Source organism: Staurois parvus, unplaced genomic scaffold (assembly GCF_062004578.1).
Source record: "Staurois parvus isolate SC_StPar_1 unplaced genomic scaffold, SC_StPar_1.0 ptg000393l, whole genome shotgun sequence".
Taxonomy (NCBI): Eukaryota; Metazoa; Chordata; class Amphibia; order Anura; family Ranidae; genus Staurois; species Staurois parvus.
Window position 1 is genome coordinate 2,763,847 of NW_028318189.1, and position 21,191 is coordinate 2,785,037.

General features: G+C 39.3%; 1 protein-coding gene across 1 annotated transcript in view; it reads left to right on the plus strand.

Annotated features, from left to right (window-relative positions):
- Positions 1-21,191, plus strand: part of PPA1 (inorganic pyrophosphatase 1) — a 135,405-nt gene that overhangs the window by 109,220 nt on the left and 4,994 nt on the right. Inside the window, exons 7-10 of the mRNA XM_089686202.1 lie at positions 5,658-5,785; positions 6,128-6,213; positions 13,826-13,895; positions 20,930-20,969. Coding sequence (XP_089542328.1) covers positions 5,658-5,785; positions 6,128-6,213; positions 13,826-13,895; positions 20,930-20,969 — 324 coding nt within the window. The remainder of the gene's footprint in view (positions 1-5,657; positions 5,786-6,127; positions 6,214-13,825; positions 13,896-20,929; positions 20,970-21,191) is intronic.

The window sequence follows — 21,191 nt, forward strand, 5'->3', positions numbered from 1 at the left end:
CAGTTTACGTTCATGGTAATAATGTATTGGCAATTTGCACAAATTTCCACAATTTTCATTTCACTTAATCTAGGAAGATGATAGACTGAGATAGCCAGTTCATACTTTCTCTTTATTTAGCCACTGAAACAGGCAGTACTTTTCAAAGGGTGCTAAGGGATTCTTGAGCAAATATTGTCCCTTCAGCTGGAATTTCTGGAACTCCTCCACTGAACATCCATATGATCTGTTCAAACCACTGGTTTATCTAAAACTAATTAACCTAGAAAATGTCACTCTTAGTATTAATCCTGGAAGCATTCAAAACTACTGATACTAGCAATTACTTTCCCAGTTGGAACCTACTCGGCCAAACTTCCAGGATTTTGAAATACTAACCATTGTGACCCCTGTCTTTAACAACAGCAAGAAGTCCTGTGGTTTATGGTAGCAAAAATGTACTACTTCATCCAGTATAAGCAGCTATCACAATATATTGCCAAAAGTATTTGGACACCCCTCAAAATCATTGGATTCAGGTGTTTGTCACCTCCATGGCCACAGGTGTATAAAATCAAGCACCTAGGCATGCTGACTGCTTCTACAAACATTTGTGAAAGAATAGGTCGCTCTCAGGAGCTCAGTGAATTCAAGCGTGGTACCGTGATAGGTTGCCAACTGTGCAATAAGTCCATCCGTGAAATGTCCTTGCTACTAAATATTCCATGGTCAACTGTTAGTGGTATTATAACAAAGTGGAAGCCACTGGGAACAACAGCAACTCAGCCATGAAGTGGTAGGCCATGTAAAATGACAGAGTGGGATCAGCGCATTCTGAAGTGCCCAGTGTGCAGAAGTCGCCAACTGTCTGCGGAGTCAATAGCTAAAGATCTCTAAACTTTGTGTGGCATTCAGATTAACACAACAGTGCATAGAGAGCGTCATGGAATGTGTTTCCATGGCCGAGCAGCTGCATCCAAGCCTTACAAGACCGAGTGCAATGCAAAGCATAGGATGCAGTGGTGTAAAACACGCAGCCACTGGACTCTAGAGCAGTGGAGTTGTGTTCTCTGGAGTGATGAATCACACTTCTCTGTCTGGCAATCCGATGGACATGTCTGGGTTGGCGGTTGCCAGGAGAACGGTACTTGCCGTTAGAGGTCAGGGGTTCTGCATCCTCCTAGACCAGAAAGAAAAATCCTCCTACAAGCTTTAACCAGTGCTCGACTGGACACTGATAGAAGTCATAAGACTGCTCTAACTGCTGATGAGAAAAGGTATTAAGTAGTTTATATTCACTAAAATAATTGCATTTCCATGTTCTGTGTACTGTGGGAGACCAGATTGGGCAGCACAGTGGCTAAATAGTTAGCACTTCCGCCTGGCAGTACTAGGGTCATTGGTTTGAATCCCAACCATGGCACCACCTGCCTGGAGTTTGCATGTTCTCCCTGTGCCTGCATGGGTTTCCTCCGGGTACTCCGGTTTCCTCCCACCCTCCAAAGACATGCTGGTAGGTTAATTGGCTCCTGTTTAAATTGGCCCTAGTATGTGAATGTATGAATGGGAGTTAGGGACCTTAGATTGTACACCCCTTGAGGGTTAGGGACTGATGTGAATGTACAATATATATGTAAAGCGATGCGTAAATTGACGGCGCTATATAAGTACCTGTAATAAATATTAAATAAATGCAGGGTCCTGGGTTTAGTAACACTTTAAGACTTTCATTGGGGTGTATTCATTTTTGCAACATGGTCTTGAATGAATTTGTTAGGTAAAAATACTGATTTGTGTGTGCAACTTAACAAATCTTGTTTGCAATCAAAGGCACACATTTATGGGAGTGTATATGTATGTATGTATATATGTGAGTGAGTATGTGTGTGTGTGTGTATATGTATATATATATATATATATATATACAGTTGCAAGAAAAAGTATGTGAACCCCTTGGGATTACGTGGAGTTTTGCATGAATTGGGCATAAAATGTGCTCTGAACGTCATCTAAGTCACAACAATAGAAGAACACAGTCTGCTGAACATAATACTGCACAAACATTAGATGTTGCCATGGTTTAATTGCACATAACATGTAAACATTCACAGTGCAGGGAGGAAAAAGTATGTGAGGCCCTAGCTTAATGACTTCTCCCAGAGCTAATTGGAGCCAGGAGTGAGCCAACCTTGACGCCAATCCGTGTGATGATCTTGGATGTGTTGCTGACAGCTGTCCTGCCCTTAAAAAACACACACCTGTTTTGGGTTTACTGGTTTCAAGAAGCACTGTCTGATGTGAACCATGCCTCGCAGAAAAGAGCTCTCAGAAGACCTACGATCAAGAATTGTTGACTTGCATGAAGCTGGAAAGGGTTACAAAAGTATCTCCAAAAGCCTTGATGTTCATGTGTCCACGGTAAGACAGACTGTCTACAAATGGAGAAAGTTTAGCACTGTTGCTACTCTCCCTAGGCGTGGTCGTCCTGTAAAAATGACTGCAAGAGCACAGCGCAGAATGCTGCATGGGGTAAAGAAGAATCCCAGAGTGTCAGCTAAAGACCTACAGAAATCTCTGGCACATGCTAACATTTTTGTTGACACATCTACAATAAGGAAAACATTAAACAAGAATGGAGTACATGGGAGGACACCACTGAGGAAGCCATTGCTGTCCAAAAAGAATATTGCAGCACGTTTGAAGTTTGCAAAAGAGCACCTGGATGTTCCACAGCACTACTGGCAAAATATACTGTGGACAGATGAAACCAAGATTGAGTTGTTTGGGAAGAACACACAACACTATGTGTGGAGAAAAAAAGGCACAGCACACCAACATCAAAACCTCATCCCCACTGTAAAACATGGCGGAGGGAGCATCATGGTTTGGGGCTGCTTTGCTGCCTCAGGGCCTGGACGGATTGTTTTCATTGATGGGAAAATGAATTCCAGAGTTTATCAAGACATTTTGCAGGAAAAAGTACGACCATCTGTCCGCCAACTGAAGCTCTGCAGAGGATGGGTGATGCAACAGGACAATGACCCAAAGCATACAAGTAATTCAACAAAACAATGGCTGCAATAGCACAGAATACGCCTTCTGGAGTGGCCCAGTCAGAGTCCTGACCTCAACCCGATTGAAATGCTGTGGCATGACCTTAAGAGAGCGATTCACACCAGACATCCCAAGAATATTGCTACACTGAAATAGTTTTGTCAAGGGGAGTGATCCAAAATGACTCCAGATCGTTGTGCAGGTCTGATCTGCAACTACAGGAAACGTTTGGTTGAGGTTATTGCTGCCAAAGGAGGGTCAGCCAGTTATTAAGTCCAAAGGTTCACATACTTTTTCCTCCCTGTACTGTGAATGTTTACATGTTATGTGCAATTAAACCATGGCAACATCTAATGTTTGTGTAGTATTATGTTCAGCAGACTGTGTTCTTCTATTGTTGTGACTTAGATGACATTCAGAGCACATTTTATGCCCAATTCATTCAAAACTCCACGTAATCCCAAGGGGTTCACATACTTTTTCTTGCAACTGTATATATACACACACACACACACACACACACACACACATATATATACACACACACACACACATACACACACTGTACAAAGGAAAAGTAGAATGTCTGCTCAGCCAGCAAGCCAACAATGTTGTGTTAGCCATTTCTCTAAAGCAGGTTATAGAATGGAGCTGATGGCTCAAAGGTACTGTTTTCTACTCTTCAGTTTCTTACATTATTTTTCACATTTTATGATGGTAAATTATTGTTAAAATGTGAGCTGTAGAGAAACCCCAAACTGCACAGATAAAATATGTAAAAAGGGCTGTTCTTCCTGGCATAGGATTTGTATTTCTCTCCATTCAGTTTTGAGATTTACACAGTCCCATCACACAGCATGGAAAGGCAGATGACACCCCTTTTTCTGTTAGAAGGAACTGTTCTCTTTCCAATTCCAGTCTGCTGCTTGAACAGTAAAATAACAGCAGGAGAATGAGGCCATTTCTATGCTTACTCTGCTCTCTCCTTCTGTCAGCATGTTCTGCGTTAAGCACATTTGCATACAGCACATATGATGGGCTCCCAATCTTGCCCTCCCCCCTCTCTGTCTGTTGCTGTGTAAGGGATTGCAAAATACTGATAATAAGTCAAATTCAGGTGGTTAGTCTAGTTGCAATTTTAAAAAAATGAACTTGATTAATAACATATATCTGCATTCATGTGTCTTTTTATATCTGCCTGGAGTTCCTCTTTAATTATCCCCTTTTAATTCAGCTGTGAGAAAAAAATGTCCCAATTAATATTTTTCTAAAGGCAACAAGAACATGAAAGTGGATGTAAAGGCAGAAGGTTTTTATCTTAATGCATTCTCTGCAGTAAGGTAAATAACCTTCTGTGATCAGCCACCCTAAATACATACCTAGGACAGATCTCGATCCAGCACTGTGCCCGAGAGCAGAAGCTCGCTCTCTCTTCAGTGGACATGCAGACAGCAGTGATGGCCATTGGCTCCTGCTGCTGTCGATCAAATCCTGGGGGAGGGGACTGAGATATGCTGTGTGTGTCAATGGACATGCATAGCCTGGCTTGGGAGTAAGCCTGCATGAGTGCCCCCATAGAAAGCGGCTAGCTATGGGTACATTAAGAAAGGAGGAGGAGCCGGGACACTTTCGGGACCCAAGAGGAGGTTCAGGGATGCTCCATGCAAAGCAATTGCACAGAACAGGTAAGTATGATATGTTTGTTATTTTAAAAAAATAACCTTTTACAATCATTCAAGTCCGGACACTTTCACTTCCTTCCTGTCCAGGCCAATTTTCAGCTTTCAGTTTTATCACACTTTGAATGACAATTGCGCGGTCATGCAACACTGTACCCATATGAATTGTTTAGCATTTTTTTGAGACAGATAAAACTTTACTTTGGTATTTATTCACCACTGGGATTTTTATTTTCTTGCTATATAAATGAAAAAATCCAAACATTTTGGGGGAAAAAAAAAGTGTTTTTTTTAATTTTGCAAATAAATAATCTTTCTTCATACATTTTGGCCAAAATGTATTCAGCTATCTTTTTATTAAAAAAAAAACCCCAAGTTAGTTTATAACCAAAATATAATATATATATATATATATATATAATAATAATAATAATGGGTTTTTTTATATTTTTTTTTGATTATTATATTATTTGGTTTTTTTTAACATACTGCCACCTAGCCTTGTACCATGTGATCTCTGATCATTCACAGATTTCACAAGTAGTAAGCAATGATGTCAGGAAGTGACATCTTGTTTACTACTGTTCATGTGATCACTGATTGGCCAATCAGTGATCACATGAATCAGGACCTCACACAGAGGTCCCATACAGCGATCGGTGTTCTGCTGGGCAACGGATTGCGCACAGGCAGTGACTGCAGGTGACATTTAGAAATGGCAACCCGCTTCGGCAGCACTCCCGACCAGCCGGTTATAGACATGGGCCAGACGGGAAGTGGTTAAGTCTCTTTTACACAATGGAAGACACTTCTTGTTAATTTCCTGCCCCAGGAGTCCTTAAATAATAGTCCGTAGCATCAATACATTCGCATGAATCAAATGTAATGGCTGTACTCATTAGATTTATGTTACTATAATAACTAGGCTTTGTTATGTTCCTTTAGACATTGAAGATGTCAGAAGACTGAAACCCAATTATTTGGAATCCACAGTCGACTGGTTTAGACGGTACAAAGTTCCTGATGGAAAACCAGAGAACCAGTTCGCTTTTGATGCAGAATTTAAAAATAAGGTAAGTTTTGTGCCTGCCACATCACAGCAAACAGATAAAAGGGTTTGTTGGAATGTGTGAGTAATAGGTACAAATGACAAGTGATTCCATTGAAATAACATTCTGAAATGGCTGCCAAGCTATTGATGAGACCAGTATCCTCTGTGTAAGTAGTGTTTGATTTATAACAGCCTTACTGAATAGTCAATGCTGTAAGACTGTATATTGAACATAATTGGAATGTAATGATGGCTTCTCTCCATAATCTGGAAAGTAATTATACTTTGAAGATAGAAGTAAATGTACTTGGCTGTTTAAATGCTTTTGATGGCACCTTATGACGAATGGCTTTTTTTCATGCAGGCTTTTGCAATAGATGTGATTAAATGTACCCATGCTCACTGGAAGGCACTGGTAACCAAAAAGTCAGATGGAGGGGAAATCAACTGGTGAGTACTGATCATACAATCACGATGCATGTACTTCTTATGATCAAAGATTACCTAGAATGGAGTGGCTTCCATTAGGATCAGTTTGATTTTATTTTTTCGCCAGGCATGAATTATTTCATATCTCCTTCTGCTTTAAATTCCAAATCAAACATCTGCCCTGTTAGGCTTTTAATGCATTAATATTAAGATATGAGGCACCTCTGTTTGTCTTGCCAGCAACAGAAAAATCATATATGAGATTTTATCTTAAATGAATGGAAGAAAGTAAGCTGTATTGTAATATCTTGCTGCATAAGTTGAAGATTGGGATGTGTGTCCCATATGTTTCAGTATTCATTACATTACTTTTCTGGGTAACTTACTCTACAGTACAAGAATCACTATAGTCTTTTAAAGGGCAGGTAAAACAAGTGGAGTAGGATTCAATCACTTGTAAAGATCCTCCACTCCCAAGGGAATATTCCCTGTTAAGGCCTGAGAGTAGGGCGGGTGCCTGGCCAGGAAGGAGCTGTCTACATTCCAAGTGTACCACAGAAAAAACAGCCAGCCACACCGAGGGCCTCACCAAAAGCTGGGTTTATTTCATAAAGCCGCTACAACAAATCTCCACCTCAAGACTTCCTGCCCCAACATCAGCAGATCGTTGGTGCCATGCAGTTCTCCTGCAGACCTGTCAGTACATCTGCTTTCCCGTATGGGATGTACAGCCAAGCAGATATACTGATAGGAAGAATCCATTAACTACCACAGTGCTGTGGTAGTTCATTAAGAACTACAAATTGACAGCTGCTAAGGCTGCCAGGACTTTTTCTTTTTCAAAAAATAATCTTTGTAAAATTTTGACAGATCGTCGGGAGCGAAGATCCCCTAATAACTGTCAGAGCTGGGGAGCAGGGGCTGCTCCATTCATTACATGTTACACCCAGAATATAGCTGTTACATGTAACATGTTATGAAAGGTAAACTTATCCTTTAATCATAGTTCTAGATTAGGCCCTAATGTGTAAAATAAACCCTGTTACCTGTGCCCTGGAATGTACAATCATACGTGGACTTGAGGCACTATTTGCTTTCTTATGATACTATTATTGGAGCACCATACATGTGTCAGAAGCACAGTTATTGTTCGTGGCATTAAGAATTGGATTGTACACATTTTTACAGTGTGTGGGCACAAATATATTTGTCTTAGTCACTTTTATATAGCGCCACTCATTTACTGGTTGCCTAATGGATGAAATGCATTAGGGTGGGTGGTGTCAAGGAGAAGATTTGTTGCAGCGGCTTTATGCAATAAACCCAGCCATTAGCAATGCCATCGGTATGTGGCTGTGTGTTTATAAGTATAGAGCAAGTTTACTTTAATCTTTAGAGCTGTTAAAGGAAAATATTTGAAAACAAAATAGGCCTCCTTAAATCAAAACCAAATTCACTCATGAGCTTGAGGCCAGGCCACCTCAACTGAGTGAGGAGCGGTGGGGGGAATGATTGAGGAGCAGCGGGGGGGAATGAGGGAGTAACCAACTGAGGGGCACTGTGTGAACAGAAGGCTAGAGAAGGCAGCACTATGAGGTGGGTTCAAGAGAGCACAGAACATTCATACATCTACACAGTAGTGGCCAACTTAGCACATTTATGAGAACTAAGCTCTTGTGCGGCCGATTATATTCACTATTCATATAATTCATTACAATACACACTGAAAAAAAATGATCCTTTCCTGTGAAACATAAATGTAATATTAAAGTGATTCTAAAGGTTAATTTTTTTTTTTTTTTGTAAAATAACAAACATCTCTATACTTGCCTACTGTATGCAGTGGTTTTGCACAAAGCAGCCCAGATGCTACTCTTCTCGGGCCCCTACAGGCTGTCCTGGCTCCTCCTGTCTGACAGGTGCCCCCACAGCAAGCAGTTTGCTATGGGGGCACTCGCTGCCCTGCCCCTTTCTCCTCGTTGGCTGACTGGCTGTGATTGACAGCAGCGGGAGCCAACAGCTCCTGCTTGCTGTCTCAGCCAATGAGAAGGCAGAGACTCGGGGCAGCTGAGGCTGTCATTCACATTGCTGGATCGCGATGAGGCTCAGGTAAGTGTCGAGGGGGTTGGGGGAGCTGCTGCACACAGAAGGTTTTCTACCTTCATGCATAGAATGTAAAAAAACATTCAGCCGTTACAAACACTTTAAGGTGAGATCAAGTCGGGTTTTCACAGTCCTCAACATTCTCATAAGATTCTGATCAATCTAAATTTGCATGACAATGTTCTTGTATCTTGTATGCAAGTGTTTGATGTTTAGCAAGTAAACAGAAATGTCATACAGAACATCCAGTGTATTTGTTGGAACCTGGAGATTAATGGGGTAGGGTATTTGATTCCCTGGATTTAGGGTCAGCCACAGCACCACCCCCTATTGGCCAGAGCACCTCCCTCATCCGCAGCGTCACCACCATCAGTCAGCCATAGTGCTTCACGCCCCCATCAATCACTCTCTGTCAGTGCCCCCTTCCGTAACAACTTTCCTCTCCCACTTTTAATCACAGCAGCCCCTCCACTATTTAGTTACAGATGCCCTGCTCTGGGTCACAGTGCTGGCCCCGGTAGTCTGAGATCAGTTAAAAATTCCAGTGTACCCCTCCAGCCATCACACAGTGCAACATTTATACTTGGAGGATATTCAGTGGCTCAAAAAAAAAAAAAAAAATTAAAGGTCAGCAGCTACAAATACTGCAGCTGCTGACTTTTAATATAAGGACACTTCCCTGTCCTGGGATCCAGTGGAGTCCTCAACCAGATGGTTTCTTCACTGCTCTTTGGTTTTCTGGTGTTGACATCTTTACTATGGGAAGTCAGCTGGCTTTATATTTTGCATGCGTGAGCTGCACTGCGTTTTGTGAATGGTCCCACTAGTCCACCACTCCCCTATAGACAGCAGCTTCATCCATAGACAATGGTAAGAAGATGGAGGTATAGAGAGACCTCTGTAGACCTATTGGCTAAAGGAGTCCTCCACTCCCACTTTGTTAAAATAGTGTGCGCTTAGCCAGTCTGTGCACTGCTATCAGAAGGACCCTGGAATGAAGTACTGGGCACCGCTGTACATAATTTGTGTGCAGCCGGCACTGAGATGCAACGGACACCCCAGGATATTTGTATTTTAGAAAAACGAAACCTGGGTCCCTCTGAGAACAGTGCACAGACTGCCCCCCCCCCTTCCTCACATGAAACTGCTGCTCCTTTGGACAGCTGCCCCTCCTGCCCACCCCCTTCCTTGTGCTGGCCCAGGATTAGCATGACTGGCATAGAGCATGCACCTTCAAGAACAAGTGGGCAATAGCAGCACCCATATCCCTATCCTGGCAGAATTCTTTTGATTGCAGGCTATATTTTGTTTATATCGGAAATTTTCCCAATATCACAATGCCCACACAGCAGCCTGGTTTGTTACTCATTCATTCCTCATGGAACCTGCTGCAGCAAGTCACATTTATTTATTTCTCCATTCCGACTACATACAAACCTTTTTTATGAGTGGGACTGAAAAGGTTCATAATAGAATTCCATGATTGATTTAAAGCAGGGATCGCCACCTACGGTCACTACAGGAAATCAGGGATTTACTTTCCCCAGTGTTCAGCTTTACAGAAATACACCGCTTTCTGTTCACTGTGAAGAGAAGGTATTAGAAGGAAAATCATGGGTTGGTTGGGGATTCAGTTATTTAACTTTTAAAAGCATTGTTACAATTTTTTGGTAAAAATATACCTAAAATCAAAACTTTTTTTAGATTTTAGAAGAGGAGTGAGAAGTTAGAACCACTGTCAGGATTTTACTGCTGTCTGTGTCCCTGCAAGGGAGATCTGCTTTATCCACAAAATCTAATTCTCTCATAGTTGTCTCCGTTAATAAAAGGAGACATTCAAGATTTTTGATTTGCCACTCAATCTTACGTCCTGTTAAGTTTTCACGTCAGGAAGTGAAGGGAAATCTTCCTAATGAGACACAGATGACAGAGTGAAAAAGGAGTTTTAACCTACCTCTACTCTACCCAAAATTAGGAAAAAAGTTTAGGCTTTAGACATTCTTTAATTTAGAACTCTTGCAGAGAATGGGAGAATGAAAAATAAAGATCATTTTAGTGTGTGTATGGGTACGTTTGCACTGTCATCATATGAGGCGCTATCAGGTAGATTGGATTTTTCTCATATCTAATCAGTAACATTGCATGCATCTGAGCTGTCTGCCTAGAAGCTATGCAGGAACAAAAATGAGTCATTAGAAAAAAGATCTAAGAACAGACATAATGGCATAATAATCTGTTCACCCATCTGAATTTGTTTCTTAAAAGCTGTAAACAGGATTCATAGTTTTTAAACAAAAAATTCTGCCCTGTTTCCATTACAGAGGTAAAACTTTGCTGTTTCTTTGCAATATTTAAATTAAAAGCATTGATACATTTTTTTTTTTTAAATCTGCCTTAAAGCAAACTTTTTTTTTTTTTTTTTTTAGATTTTAGGAGAGTGGTGAGAGGTTAGAACCTGCTTTATATGTGTCCCTGCTTTATATGCTGTATGTGACCCTGCAAGGAAGATGTGCTTTATCTACAAATTGTAATTCTCTCATACAGTTAGGTCCATATATATTTGGACACAGGCACAATTTTAGTTTTTTTCAGGTATTTACCAAAACATATTCAAGCTATATTTATAGAATTGATATGGGCTGAAAGTGTACACTCTCAGGTTTAATTTGAGGGTATGTACATCCAAATTGGAGGAAGGGTTTAGGAATTACAGCTCTTAAGAGTAGCCACCCCCCCCCCTTTTTCAAGGGACCAAAAGTAATTGGACAAATGAATATAATCATAAAATGTTCATTTTTAATATTTGTTGAGAATCCTTTATTGGTAATGACTGCCTGAAGTTTGGAACCCATGGACATTACCATACACTGGATTTTCTCCTTCCTGATGCTTTGCCAGGCTCTAACTGCAGCTGTCTTCAGTTCTTGGTTTGTGGCTCTTTCTGCCTTTAGTTTTGCCTTCAGCAAGTGAAATGCATTCTCAGTTGGGTTGAGATCAGGTGATTGACTCCGCCATTGCAGAATATTCCACTTCTTTTCCTTCAAAAGCTCCTGGGTTGCTTTAGCAGTGTGTTTTGGATCATTGTCCATGTGTACAGTGAAGTGCCGTCCAATCAACTTTGCTGCATTTGGCTGAATCTGGGCTGACAGTATAGCGCTAAACACTGCAGAATTAATCCGGCTGCTTCTGTTTTCTGTCACATCATCAATAAACACCAATGCCCCAGTGTCACTGGAAGCCATGCATGCCCATGCCATCACACTGCCTCCACCATGGTTTACAGATGACGTTGTGTGCTTTGGATCATGAGCTGTTCCAAGCCTTTTCCACACTTTTTTCTTCCTGTCATTCTGGTACAGATTAATCTTAGCTTCATCCGTCCAAAGAATGCTTTTCCAGAACTGGTCCGGCTTTTTTAGATGTTTTTTGGCAAAGTCTAATCTTCTGTCTTTTCTATTCTTCAGGCTTATGAATGGTTTACACCTTGTGGTGAACCCTCTGTATTTGCTCTCCTAAAGTCTTCTCTTAATTGTAGACTTTGACAATGATACGCCCACCTCCTGGAGAGTGTCCTTCATTTGTCTGGATGTTGTGAATGGGTTTTTCTTTACCATAGAGAGGATCATGCGATCATCCACCACTGTTGTCTTCTGTGGATGTCCATGCCTTTTTATGTTGCTGAGCTCACCAGTGTGTTCTTCTTTCCTCAGAATGTACCAAACTGTTGATTTGACCACTCCTAATGTTGCTGCTATCTCTCTGATAGATTTGTTTTGTTTTTTAAGCTTTACAATGGCCTGTTTCACTTGCATGGACAGCTCCTTTGAACTCATGATGTAGGTTCAAAGCAATAAATTCCAAATGCAAATACCATGCTTAGAATCAACTTCAGACCTTTTACCTGCTTAATTGATGAAGAAATAACAAAAGGAGTAGCCCACACCTGGCCATGAAACAGCTTTTGATTCAATTGTCCAATTACTTTTGGTCCCTTGAAAAAGAGGGGATGGCTACTCAAGAACTGTAATTCCTAAACCCTTCTTCCAATTTGGATGTACATACCCTCAAATTAAACCTGAGAATGTGCACTTTCAGCCCATATCCTTTATATAACTATAGCTTCAATATGTTTTGTTAAATACCTGAAAAATTTAAAATTGTGCCTATGTCCAAATATATATGGACCTAACTGTAGTTGTCCCCGTTAATGAAAGGAGACATTCAAGATTTTTGATATGACACTCAAACAGGAATAACACCACAGTCTGTTAACCCATCTGAATTTTTTTCTTAAAGCTGTAAACAGGATTCAGTTATTAAACAAAAATGTCTGCTCTGTTTCCATTACAGAGGTAAAATGTTGCTTTTTCTTTGCAATATTTTTTTCTTTCTGGTAAAGATCTTACAATTTGTACAATGACTCCTGAACTTCATAATATAACAGGATAAGGAAACTTTTATACCATTAAATAAGCACAGTATCATTTCTTATTACCAAGCTGTAATGGATTAGTAAGATTATCTAGGAGGCAGTGAGATACTTTACCTTTACTAAAATGTCTAAGAGCTACCAGGGAGAATAATTAACTCTCATATTAAGAGAATAATGTGTAATTATATCTTAACTGGGACTTGGGAATGTCATCAGTTTCTTCAAGCTATTATCTAACTTACAGTAAATTATATTGCATCACATTTTTCTTCATCATAGCAATTTTCACTTGAATTCACAGACTGGAATAAAGACACAATCAAGACCGATAACTATTGTGCCTTTTTTTTTAAATTTGGATACTAGACGTTTTGTGGGTAAATGACAGGGTCTGCCCTCATCCATTCACATAATGTCTTGTATTCTGTGAACAGATTCTAAGCTTTTTTGTGAATGGATAGGGGGTGGCTACAAGGCATGATCTCCGGACTGTATGAGAGTTGGAACTCTTAGACACAGCACCGGAACAAGAGCGCTGTGTGTAGTATCCTGGATGAATGAATATAGGCTATGTACAGTAAACTGCATCCATCGGAGAATAGGATGGCTGCTGTTCTCATTTTTTTTTTCTGTTCCACTTTTTTGAGCAACTGTTTTGAATTCCACTTTTAAGCAATTACGTTTTTTAATTAAGTGCACAACAAGTACAGCTATTCTGATGCGTTTCCAACTGTAATATCAAAGTGAATGTGAACCTTAACACCTTTACAAGTGTGAATGAATACATTCATGACACATGGCATTATACACCCATGGTATATTTGTTCAAACTATGGGATCAGAAAAACTGTTAACATTGTCAGTAGCAGTACTGCGATCTCTGAGAGGTGATATCTATATATCTATATATATATATATATATATATATTCGTAAGTGTTGCAATTACTCATTGTGCATGAACAAAACATATTGAGTCCACTTTGATGCTTATTGTAAGGTAGTATGTGGTGGCCATATAATCAATACTTACTATTGGCATATAATTTGTCATGTATCTGTGTTTTGTTAAAATTCATTTTTTTGGTTTTATTCCTTAGCACTAATACCACAGTACAAGAAAGTCCTTATATCTGCAAACAAGACGAAGCTAAGGCCTTTGTGAATGCTGTAAGTGTTTAGCTAGATCAGAACGAACCTAAATACATAAAAAACTTTTGGTCTTGTCTTTGGATTTTGGGTTGATGAGCTCATCAATGGATAAGGTGTAGAATAAAATTCAGAAAGCAGGCTATAAATTACTCACTAGATAGTACTGGGCCCCAAGTCTTTTGAATAGAATGACCTCCCCATGTCTCTCCTGTGTGTTGGCGCTCTGAAAAACACAGAGGAACGCTCCTACACATTTTCTGGGACTGTCCTGTCCTTACATCTTTCTGGTCTTCAGTCCAAATAGTATGCTATAAGTTTACAGAAGTCAATCTGGACAATGCCCCTTTAGCTTATCTGTTGCAGGTAACCCCTTTTTTCAATTGAAAATTATAAGAAAACATTATTAATTCACCTGATAAATGCAGCTAGGGCCACCATTCCTAGTCTTTGGAAGCAGACTGCCTCACCAAATTTGACCCAGCGGTTTACCCGGATTAATGAAATTATGAAAATGGAACACTTGATGGCTTACCTCTATAATAGAGAGGAGCAATTTAAAAAGACCTGGTTCTCCAGCATGATTTTTTTTTTTTACTATAGCTCTCATCTTCTCCAAGACTTCTCTTGATTTATTTAGGTCACTGTGCTGCCTGTTTTTTTTTCTTTTTTTTTTCTCATTATGTATTTTGATGGAGTAACCTAACTAAAACCTGTCTTTTAGTGGGATTTGTGCAAAATGTGTTTCCCTTCCCTTCTTTGTTTCTGTCCTTCCTTTATCCTTCTTACTTAAAAAAAACCAAAAAAACTCTCAAATATGTGAGTAACTGTAAATTGTGAAGGTTGTGCTTTGTTTTTTTTTTGCTTACGGTGTTTGTTCAGTGAGAACTTTTTGAAATAAAAAATTATAATCTAAAAAAAAAAAAGAAATCAAATTCTACCAAAGCATTTTAAATGCAGGAAGCATTAGGGGACACATGTAAAAGTAATGATTACCTCTGAGCCAATATTTGATGTGTATTTTCAGTTTATTTTGTTCATGTTATTCTGTCCTTGCCACACATTACCCTGTGGCCTGTGTGCAGCTTGGCACGCAGCTAAAGCCTTCTGTTCTCTAATAATGTATGCACACGTCTTGGCAAATGCTATGTATATATAAAAGTTAATGTGCTCAGCAATGATGCTACCACAAAAAGGCAAATGGATGCATATTAATCTCCACATGCAGTACTCAAAATGGCATCAGGGGTTCTCGGGGTGCACCTCTTTCCTTTTCATAATGAGGGATCATAGAAGAATGGAAGATTTGCAGGGCTCAAAACACTGCTAAACCGGTTTATGCAGTAACAAAGGGTAGTGTAGTTTGACCATTAGATGCAGGCCAAAACAAAGCTATAGAACAATAGAAAACCATAATAAAACCCTAAGCTTTGAGGCATGATATGTGTCATATATAATTTTATAATTGGTGATCGTGGCATTAGACGTGAGAAGTAAAGTTGGTAATGCAGAAATCACCCCTATCCCGTTACTAACAGTTTAGACTAGAAAAAAAAAATGTAGTATTCTTTTTTTTTCTAACAAGATTTCTTTGAAGGAAAATGTTTTTTATTCTTTGCCATGAATCTGTCAGCCAATATTAAAGAGAGTACAGGACTGGGGGAAGCGACACAGTGTTGTGTAATAATGGTCTCTGCCCCTCTGCATATGTAGGGGCATACTGAGATACTTAGAGGGAAGTGTGGAAAGCCCATGACCTCTGTGCTCTTCAGCCAGCATAGCTGAAACCAAGAGGTCATAAAGAATCCCAGTTCATTCATTCTGCCTGAGAGACCTTCTGAAAAGTCCACAAGCTGCATAGCTGCATGCATTGACAGAGTGCACTGTTAACTTTTTATTTCAGAGTGTTTGCAGATATAAAAAGATTCTCTATATCTGCTATAATTTAGGATGTATACTTAAAACAGAAGTAGAATAGTAGTTATATTTGTGTTTTTGAGCTCTGCCAAAAGTCCACATTGGTACTTTCTCTTGCTGAGGGCAGTTCCATTCCCTTTACCTGTGTCCATGTTGCATACAACCCCTGGTAAAAAGTATGACATCACCACTCTTGGAAAATGTTCAGTCAATTGTTTAATTGTGTAGAAAAAAAACTAAATCACAGACATGCCTCAAAACTATCTTCATTTAACATTCCAACCTTCTGGCTTTAAGAGACACTAAATAAATAAATAAATAAAAAAGGGGGATCTGTAGTCAGTTGCAACTGTCTCTGCAGATGAAGCAGAGGAAAAAAATATGGAATCATTCAATTCTGCAGTAAATATTATGGAATCATGGGGAAAAAAAACACTGCAGTACACCACTAGTACTTTGTTGCACCACCTCTGGTTTTTATAACAGCTTGAACTCTCTGAGGCATGGATTTAACTATCGACAGTATTCTTCATCAATCCAACTTTCTCTTATTGCAGTTGTCAGATAAGCTTTGCAGGTTGGAGCCTTGTCATGGACCATTTTCTTTCATTTCCACCACAGATTTTCAATTGGATTGAGGTCTGGAATATTTGCAGGCCATGCCATTGACATTCTATGTCTTTCTTGAAGGAAAGTTTTCATGGCTTTTGCCCTATGGCAGGATACATGATCATCCTGAAAAATGATAGAATGTCCTCATCACTATGTGCTGGAGAGGATGTGGAGAGATAGGCACGGTGTTTCACATATGGTGGGAATGTCCGAAAATCCAGGCGTTTTGGAAGATAATAGTCAAGTTGATTGAAGAAATAACTGAAATTGACATAGGGTTAGACCCAACGACGTGCCTCCTACACAATGTGGAGATGTCTGTAAATAAATATAAAGATTCAGGTATTTGGTACCTCTTGAATGCAGCGAAAGGGTTGATACCCAAGTTTTGGCGGAAAGCTGAGGTACCGAAGGAGGTAGACTGGATTAATAGAGTAAACCAGATAGGTAGAATGGAAAGATCATACCATATGCAGGAAGATAGGATGAGAGTTTATTTCAGGAGATGGGAAAAGTGGGAAAGAGCAGGATTGAAAGAGAAATATAGGACAATATGAACTAGGATGTTAACAAAAAATTAATAAGCCTCAAGAGATTAGAATGGGCTAGAGTCTGCAGAGGGGGAGGAGGGGGGAAGAGGGGCGGGAGGGGGGGGGGGTAGTGGGACGGGAAAGAAAAGAGTTTTTAGAAAGGGAAAGGTAGAAATGTAATAAATGTTTATTTGTATGAGAATTATTTCCCTTTTTGGGTTTTTGTATTAACATGAAAAATTTAATAAATATTTAAATTAAAAAAAAAAAAAAAAAAAAAAAAAGAATGTCCTCATCACCAAACATCCTTTCAAATGATGGAATACAGAAAGTGTTCAAAATCTCAATATAAACTTGTGCATTTATTGAAGATTTATTGACTGTCATCTCCTCCGTACATTTACCTGACATGCAACCCCATATCATGTGGAAATGTTCATGTTTTCTTCAAGCTGTTTTATTATTATGAAGCTTCACATCACATCGCAGCAATCCCTTATGCTCTGCCCAGGTATCCTCACTTGTGCTCTGCTATCTTTGTATTCCATCCTGTGTTCTGTGTCCTGTGTTAATATACACATTTTCCCTATTCAGTACAATGCCAAGCACTCTGATTGGCCACTTTTAGTAGCATGTTTGATTTTATGTGTCTAGACCTAGAATAGCTGTGTGCATAGCTTTTAATTAAAAAGTTAAATAGATACTACTTGTCTTGTTTATGGCAAATCTGCTCTCTTCACCATAAACAAGCACATCATGAATATTTAAGACTTTTCCCAATCTCTTTGCAACTAACCTGCTCTTAAACTTCCCCTGACTCTCCATATATTTACCCAAAACAGGTTAACCCAACACAACAAAGGGAAGATAATTACCTCCTGCATACATATGTTAATGTCCCCTTTGTTTGTTCCACTTTACACACCAAAAGGACACCTTAGTATGTTAACTAAGGTGTCCTTTTGGTGTGTAAAGTGGTCTTATCACTGGCCTATCCAAAAATGAACAGTATGTGTTTCAATGTCTTCAATACATATACATTGCACACAATATACTACACAGGCAACTGTCTTTAACCATTTCATTGGAACGGCACCAAACAAAAGTTCCAGTATCATCACCCTGCCCAATGCAGATTCATGATTTATCACTGAATATCACTTTCATCCAGTCATCCAGAGTCCATGATTGCTTTTCTTTAGCCCACTGTAGCCTTGTTTTTTTCTGTTTAGGTGTTAGTAATGGTTTTCGTTTGCCTTTTCTGTATGTAAATTCCATTTCCTTTAGACAAGCCTTACAGTACTGTCACAGACATTGACTCCAATTTCTGCACATTTGTTCCTCATTTGTTTTGTTGTACATTTTCTGTTTTCAAGGCATATTGCTTTCAGCTTGGTGTAACAGCTCACCAAGGTGTGCAAGCACTCTTTTTTTTTTTTAACTACAGACTAATTAGCAGATGTAATCTGGTGCAGATGTTTGTTTTAGAACTGCAAAGTACATGGTGATGCCATAATATTTTACTCCAAATTGAGTGATTCCATTTTTTTTTTCCACTGCTTGATCTAAAAAAAATTAAAAAGAAAGAAAACTGTAGTCAATTGCAACGGTTTTTGCAAAGTGTTACTAAACCCACAACTGTAAAATCAGTATGTATATGCAATAAAGCATGCTTGTTATACTCATTGTGGAACCTAAGAGGTATATCCTCTGCATTGTGTAAAAAAGCCATTTGACCCTGTCTTCTCTGCTCCTCCTCTTGTTCAAATGTCCACGTCTTATCTCCTGATAAGACAGACTGAACCATAGCCATTCTGCACATGCTCAGCTTAGTGTGTATTGCTAGAGTGTTTTTTTTTTTTCTTGGGAGAGTGCATGTAATTGGCCCTGTGCTGATCACATGCACTCTTCCAATCAGCACTGTGTAGATAGAGGTCAGGGGTTTTGCATCCTCTTAGAGCAGAAAGAAAACTCCTCCTACAAGCTGTAACCAGTGCTCTGCTGAACACTGATAGAAGTCACATGACTGCTCTAACTGCTGTTGAGAAAAGGTATTTAGCAGTTTATATTTACTAAAATAATTGCACTTGCATGTTCTGTGTACTGTGGGAGACCAGATATAGTGAATGCAGGGTCCTGGGTTTAGTAACATTTTAAGTATTTCTTAAAGCCAGAAAGTTGGAATGTTAAATGAAAATAGTTTTGAAAAAAAAAACCTGGTTTCTATGCAAAGTTGCACGAGATTGCGCACTCTTCAGTTTTAGTAAATGTCACCCATTATGTAGCTGGAGATTAGCAAAGCCATATTTGTAACGGTTTTATTAGGAACCATGTATTCCAAAGTATCGAAGCCGAAGTATCAAAGCCAGGCAACTGCTATTTTTACAAGGAGGCCGCACGGCCACACGGTTTTCAAATTTGATAGTACATGGATACTTCTCTCCGTACTGTCAGAGGGATGGGTGGAGGGGGCTGTGGCTATGGGAACATGTTACATGTTCCACCCTAAAAATGGGTGGAACATGTAACATGTTTCCAAAGGTAAACTTATCCTTTAAGCTATTCCTGTAAAATAAGAGTGTGCATACATACTGTACATCTCCAGCTGCTCACTCCTCCAAATGCTGTGTTGTCATGAAAATGGTTCCTGAAGTAAACTTTGGAACAGACACTTCCAGAAGTGTCCATCTTTGTGTTCTACCTACTGCCCTCCACACCACTACTGTCACTACTAACAACATAGAGGTCAGCAGGAGAAACGAGTGGAAGCTGAGAGTGACCAGGAGTTCAATACTCTGGAAGTGTCTGTTTACCAGTAGAAGTTGTAGATCCATTTCTCAGGTATTGAGCAGCATTGTCTGATGTTGGCAAAAGGGGAGATAACTTTATACTTTTTTGCTTTGGTTTGCTTGTTTAATATAGCAGTAGGGTCCCTTTTTAAAGCAGATTAAACACGATCGCACTATTCTATTGGAGCAATGAAAAATGGATAGATAAGCATGCTTGCTGCCGTGTTTATAATGGTATGTGTGTCCATATCCGGAAACTGTATTACAATAGTCTGCTGATTTCATTTTAATTCTTATGTAGCAAATTATAGAGCACAATCTCAGTGATGGAATAGCCTGCATGTTAAATCAGATTTCCATTCTCCGCAAAATGTAATTGATGAAAACTAGTAGATAGTATAGCAAAACAGTATTTATCTGTAGAGAAGTGTCCAATTTCCTTCCACCTGGACTGTTATAGTGGATGAGCCTGCTGTACAATGTTAACAAATTATTATTTTTTTAATAATGAATAAACATCCATCTATCTCTGTCTGCACAAATGGTCTACAAGGAAATTGAAATCAGTTGTTTTTTTTTTTCAACTAAATACAGGAAGCTAATTGCATGCCTAATATATAAAATAAGATATAAATGTCTGAGTGACTTCTACATTTTTTCTCTCTCCACCAATGTCCTAGCTAGTTTTTCCCCATTAGTGAAGCTGGTATCATTGATGACAGGACAGAGTAATCATGCTGTTCTCTTGCAAGCAATTATTTTTTGCCTGTAAGGCATGCAAACCCATTGGCTTTGTTGACTAATGAGAGAAAACTGTTCTAAGTTTGTATATTCTGCTGATAGAATCACAGCAACAATTTCGCTGTCCCACCTTGACTCTAATGGAGTAGTTTTTCTCTATTCGAATAGGTAAATAAGGAACCTGATTATCTTGTTAATTGTTCTATTGGTTGACGTCTCTGCTTTCAGTCCTCAACCATTATGTTTGGTATCATCCCACAGGGTTTGGGTGCTTTGTTTGTATCAGAAAGAGGCAGCTAATGCTGGAAAATGAATGTTGTAGTGCACTTACGGCTCACATAGACATACGCAGCAGACCAGTAGGGAGAAACTCAACCTTTTTGTGCCAAGGTTTCATAAACATAGTTAGAGAATATCTGTGATTTAAAATTCTCAAACGTTGTTCTATTTTCCCAATTCATTTTAGACCCCACCATGTGGACCTGCAAAGTCTCTCCCAGGAGATGGTATGTGTACCCATTTTTACATCTCGTTTTCTAATACAGTTTGGCAAGATCAGTCTGGTTCCATTTAGTGTCTGGCTAACAGAAAAAATTTACATACACTTATATGTTATTTATATGTAAATTCCTCTCATGTGGGGGCTCAAGGTTTCTGTGTAACCTGTAAAATGCTGCATGATATATGCTGGTAATAGATAAATACAGGAAATAAGAGTTTTAAATATA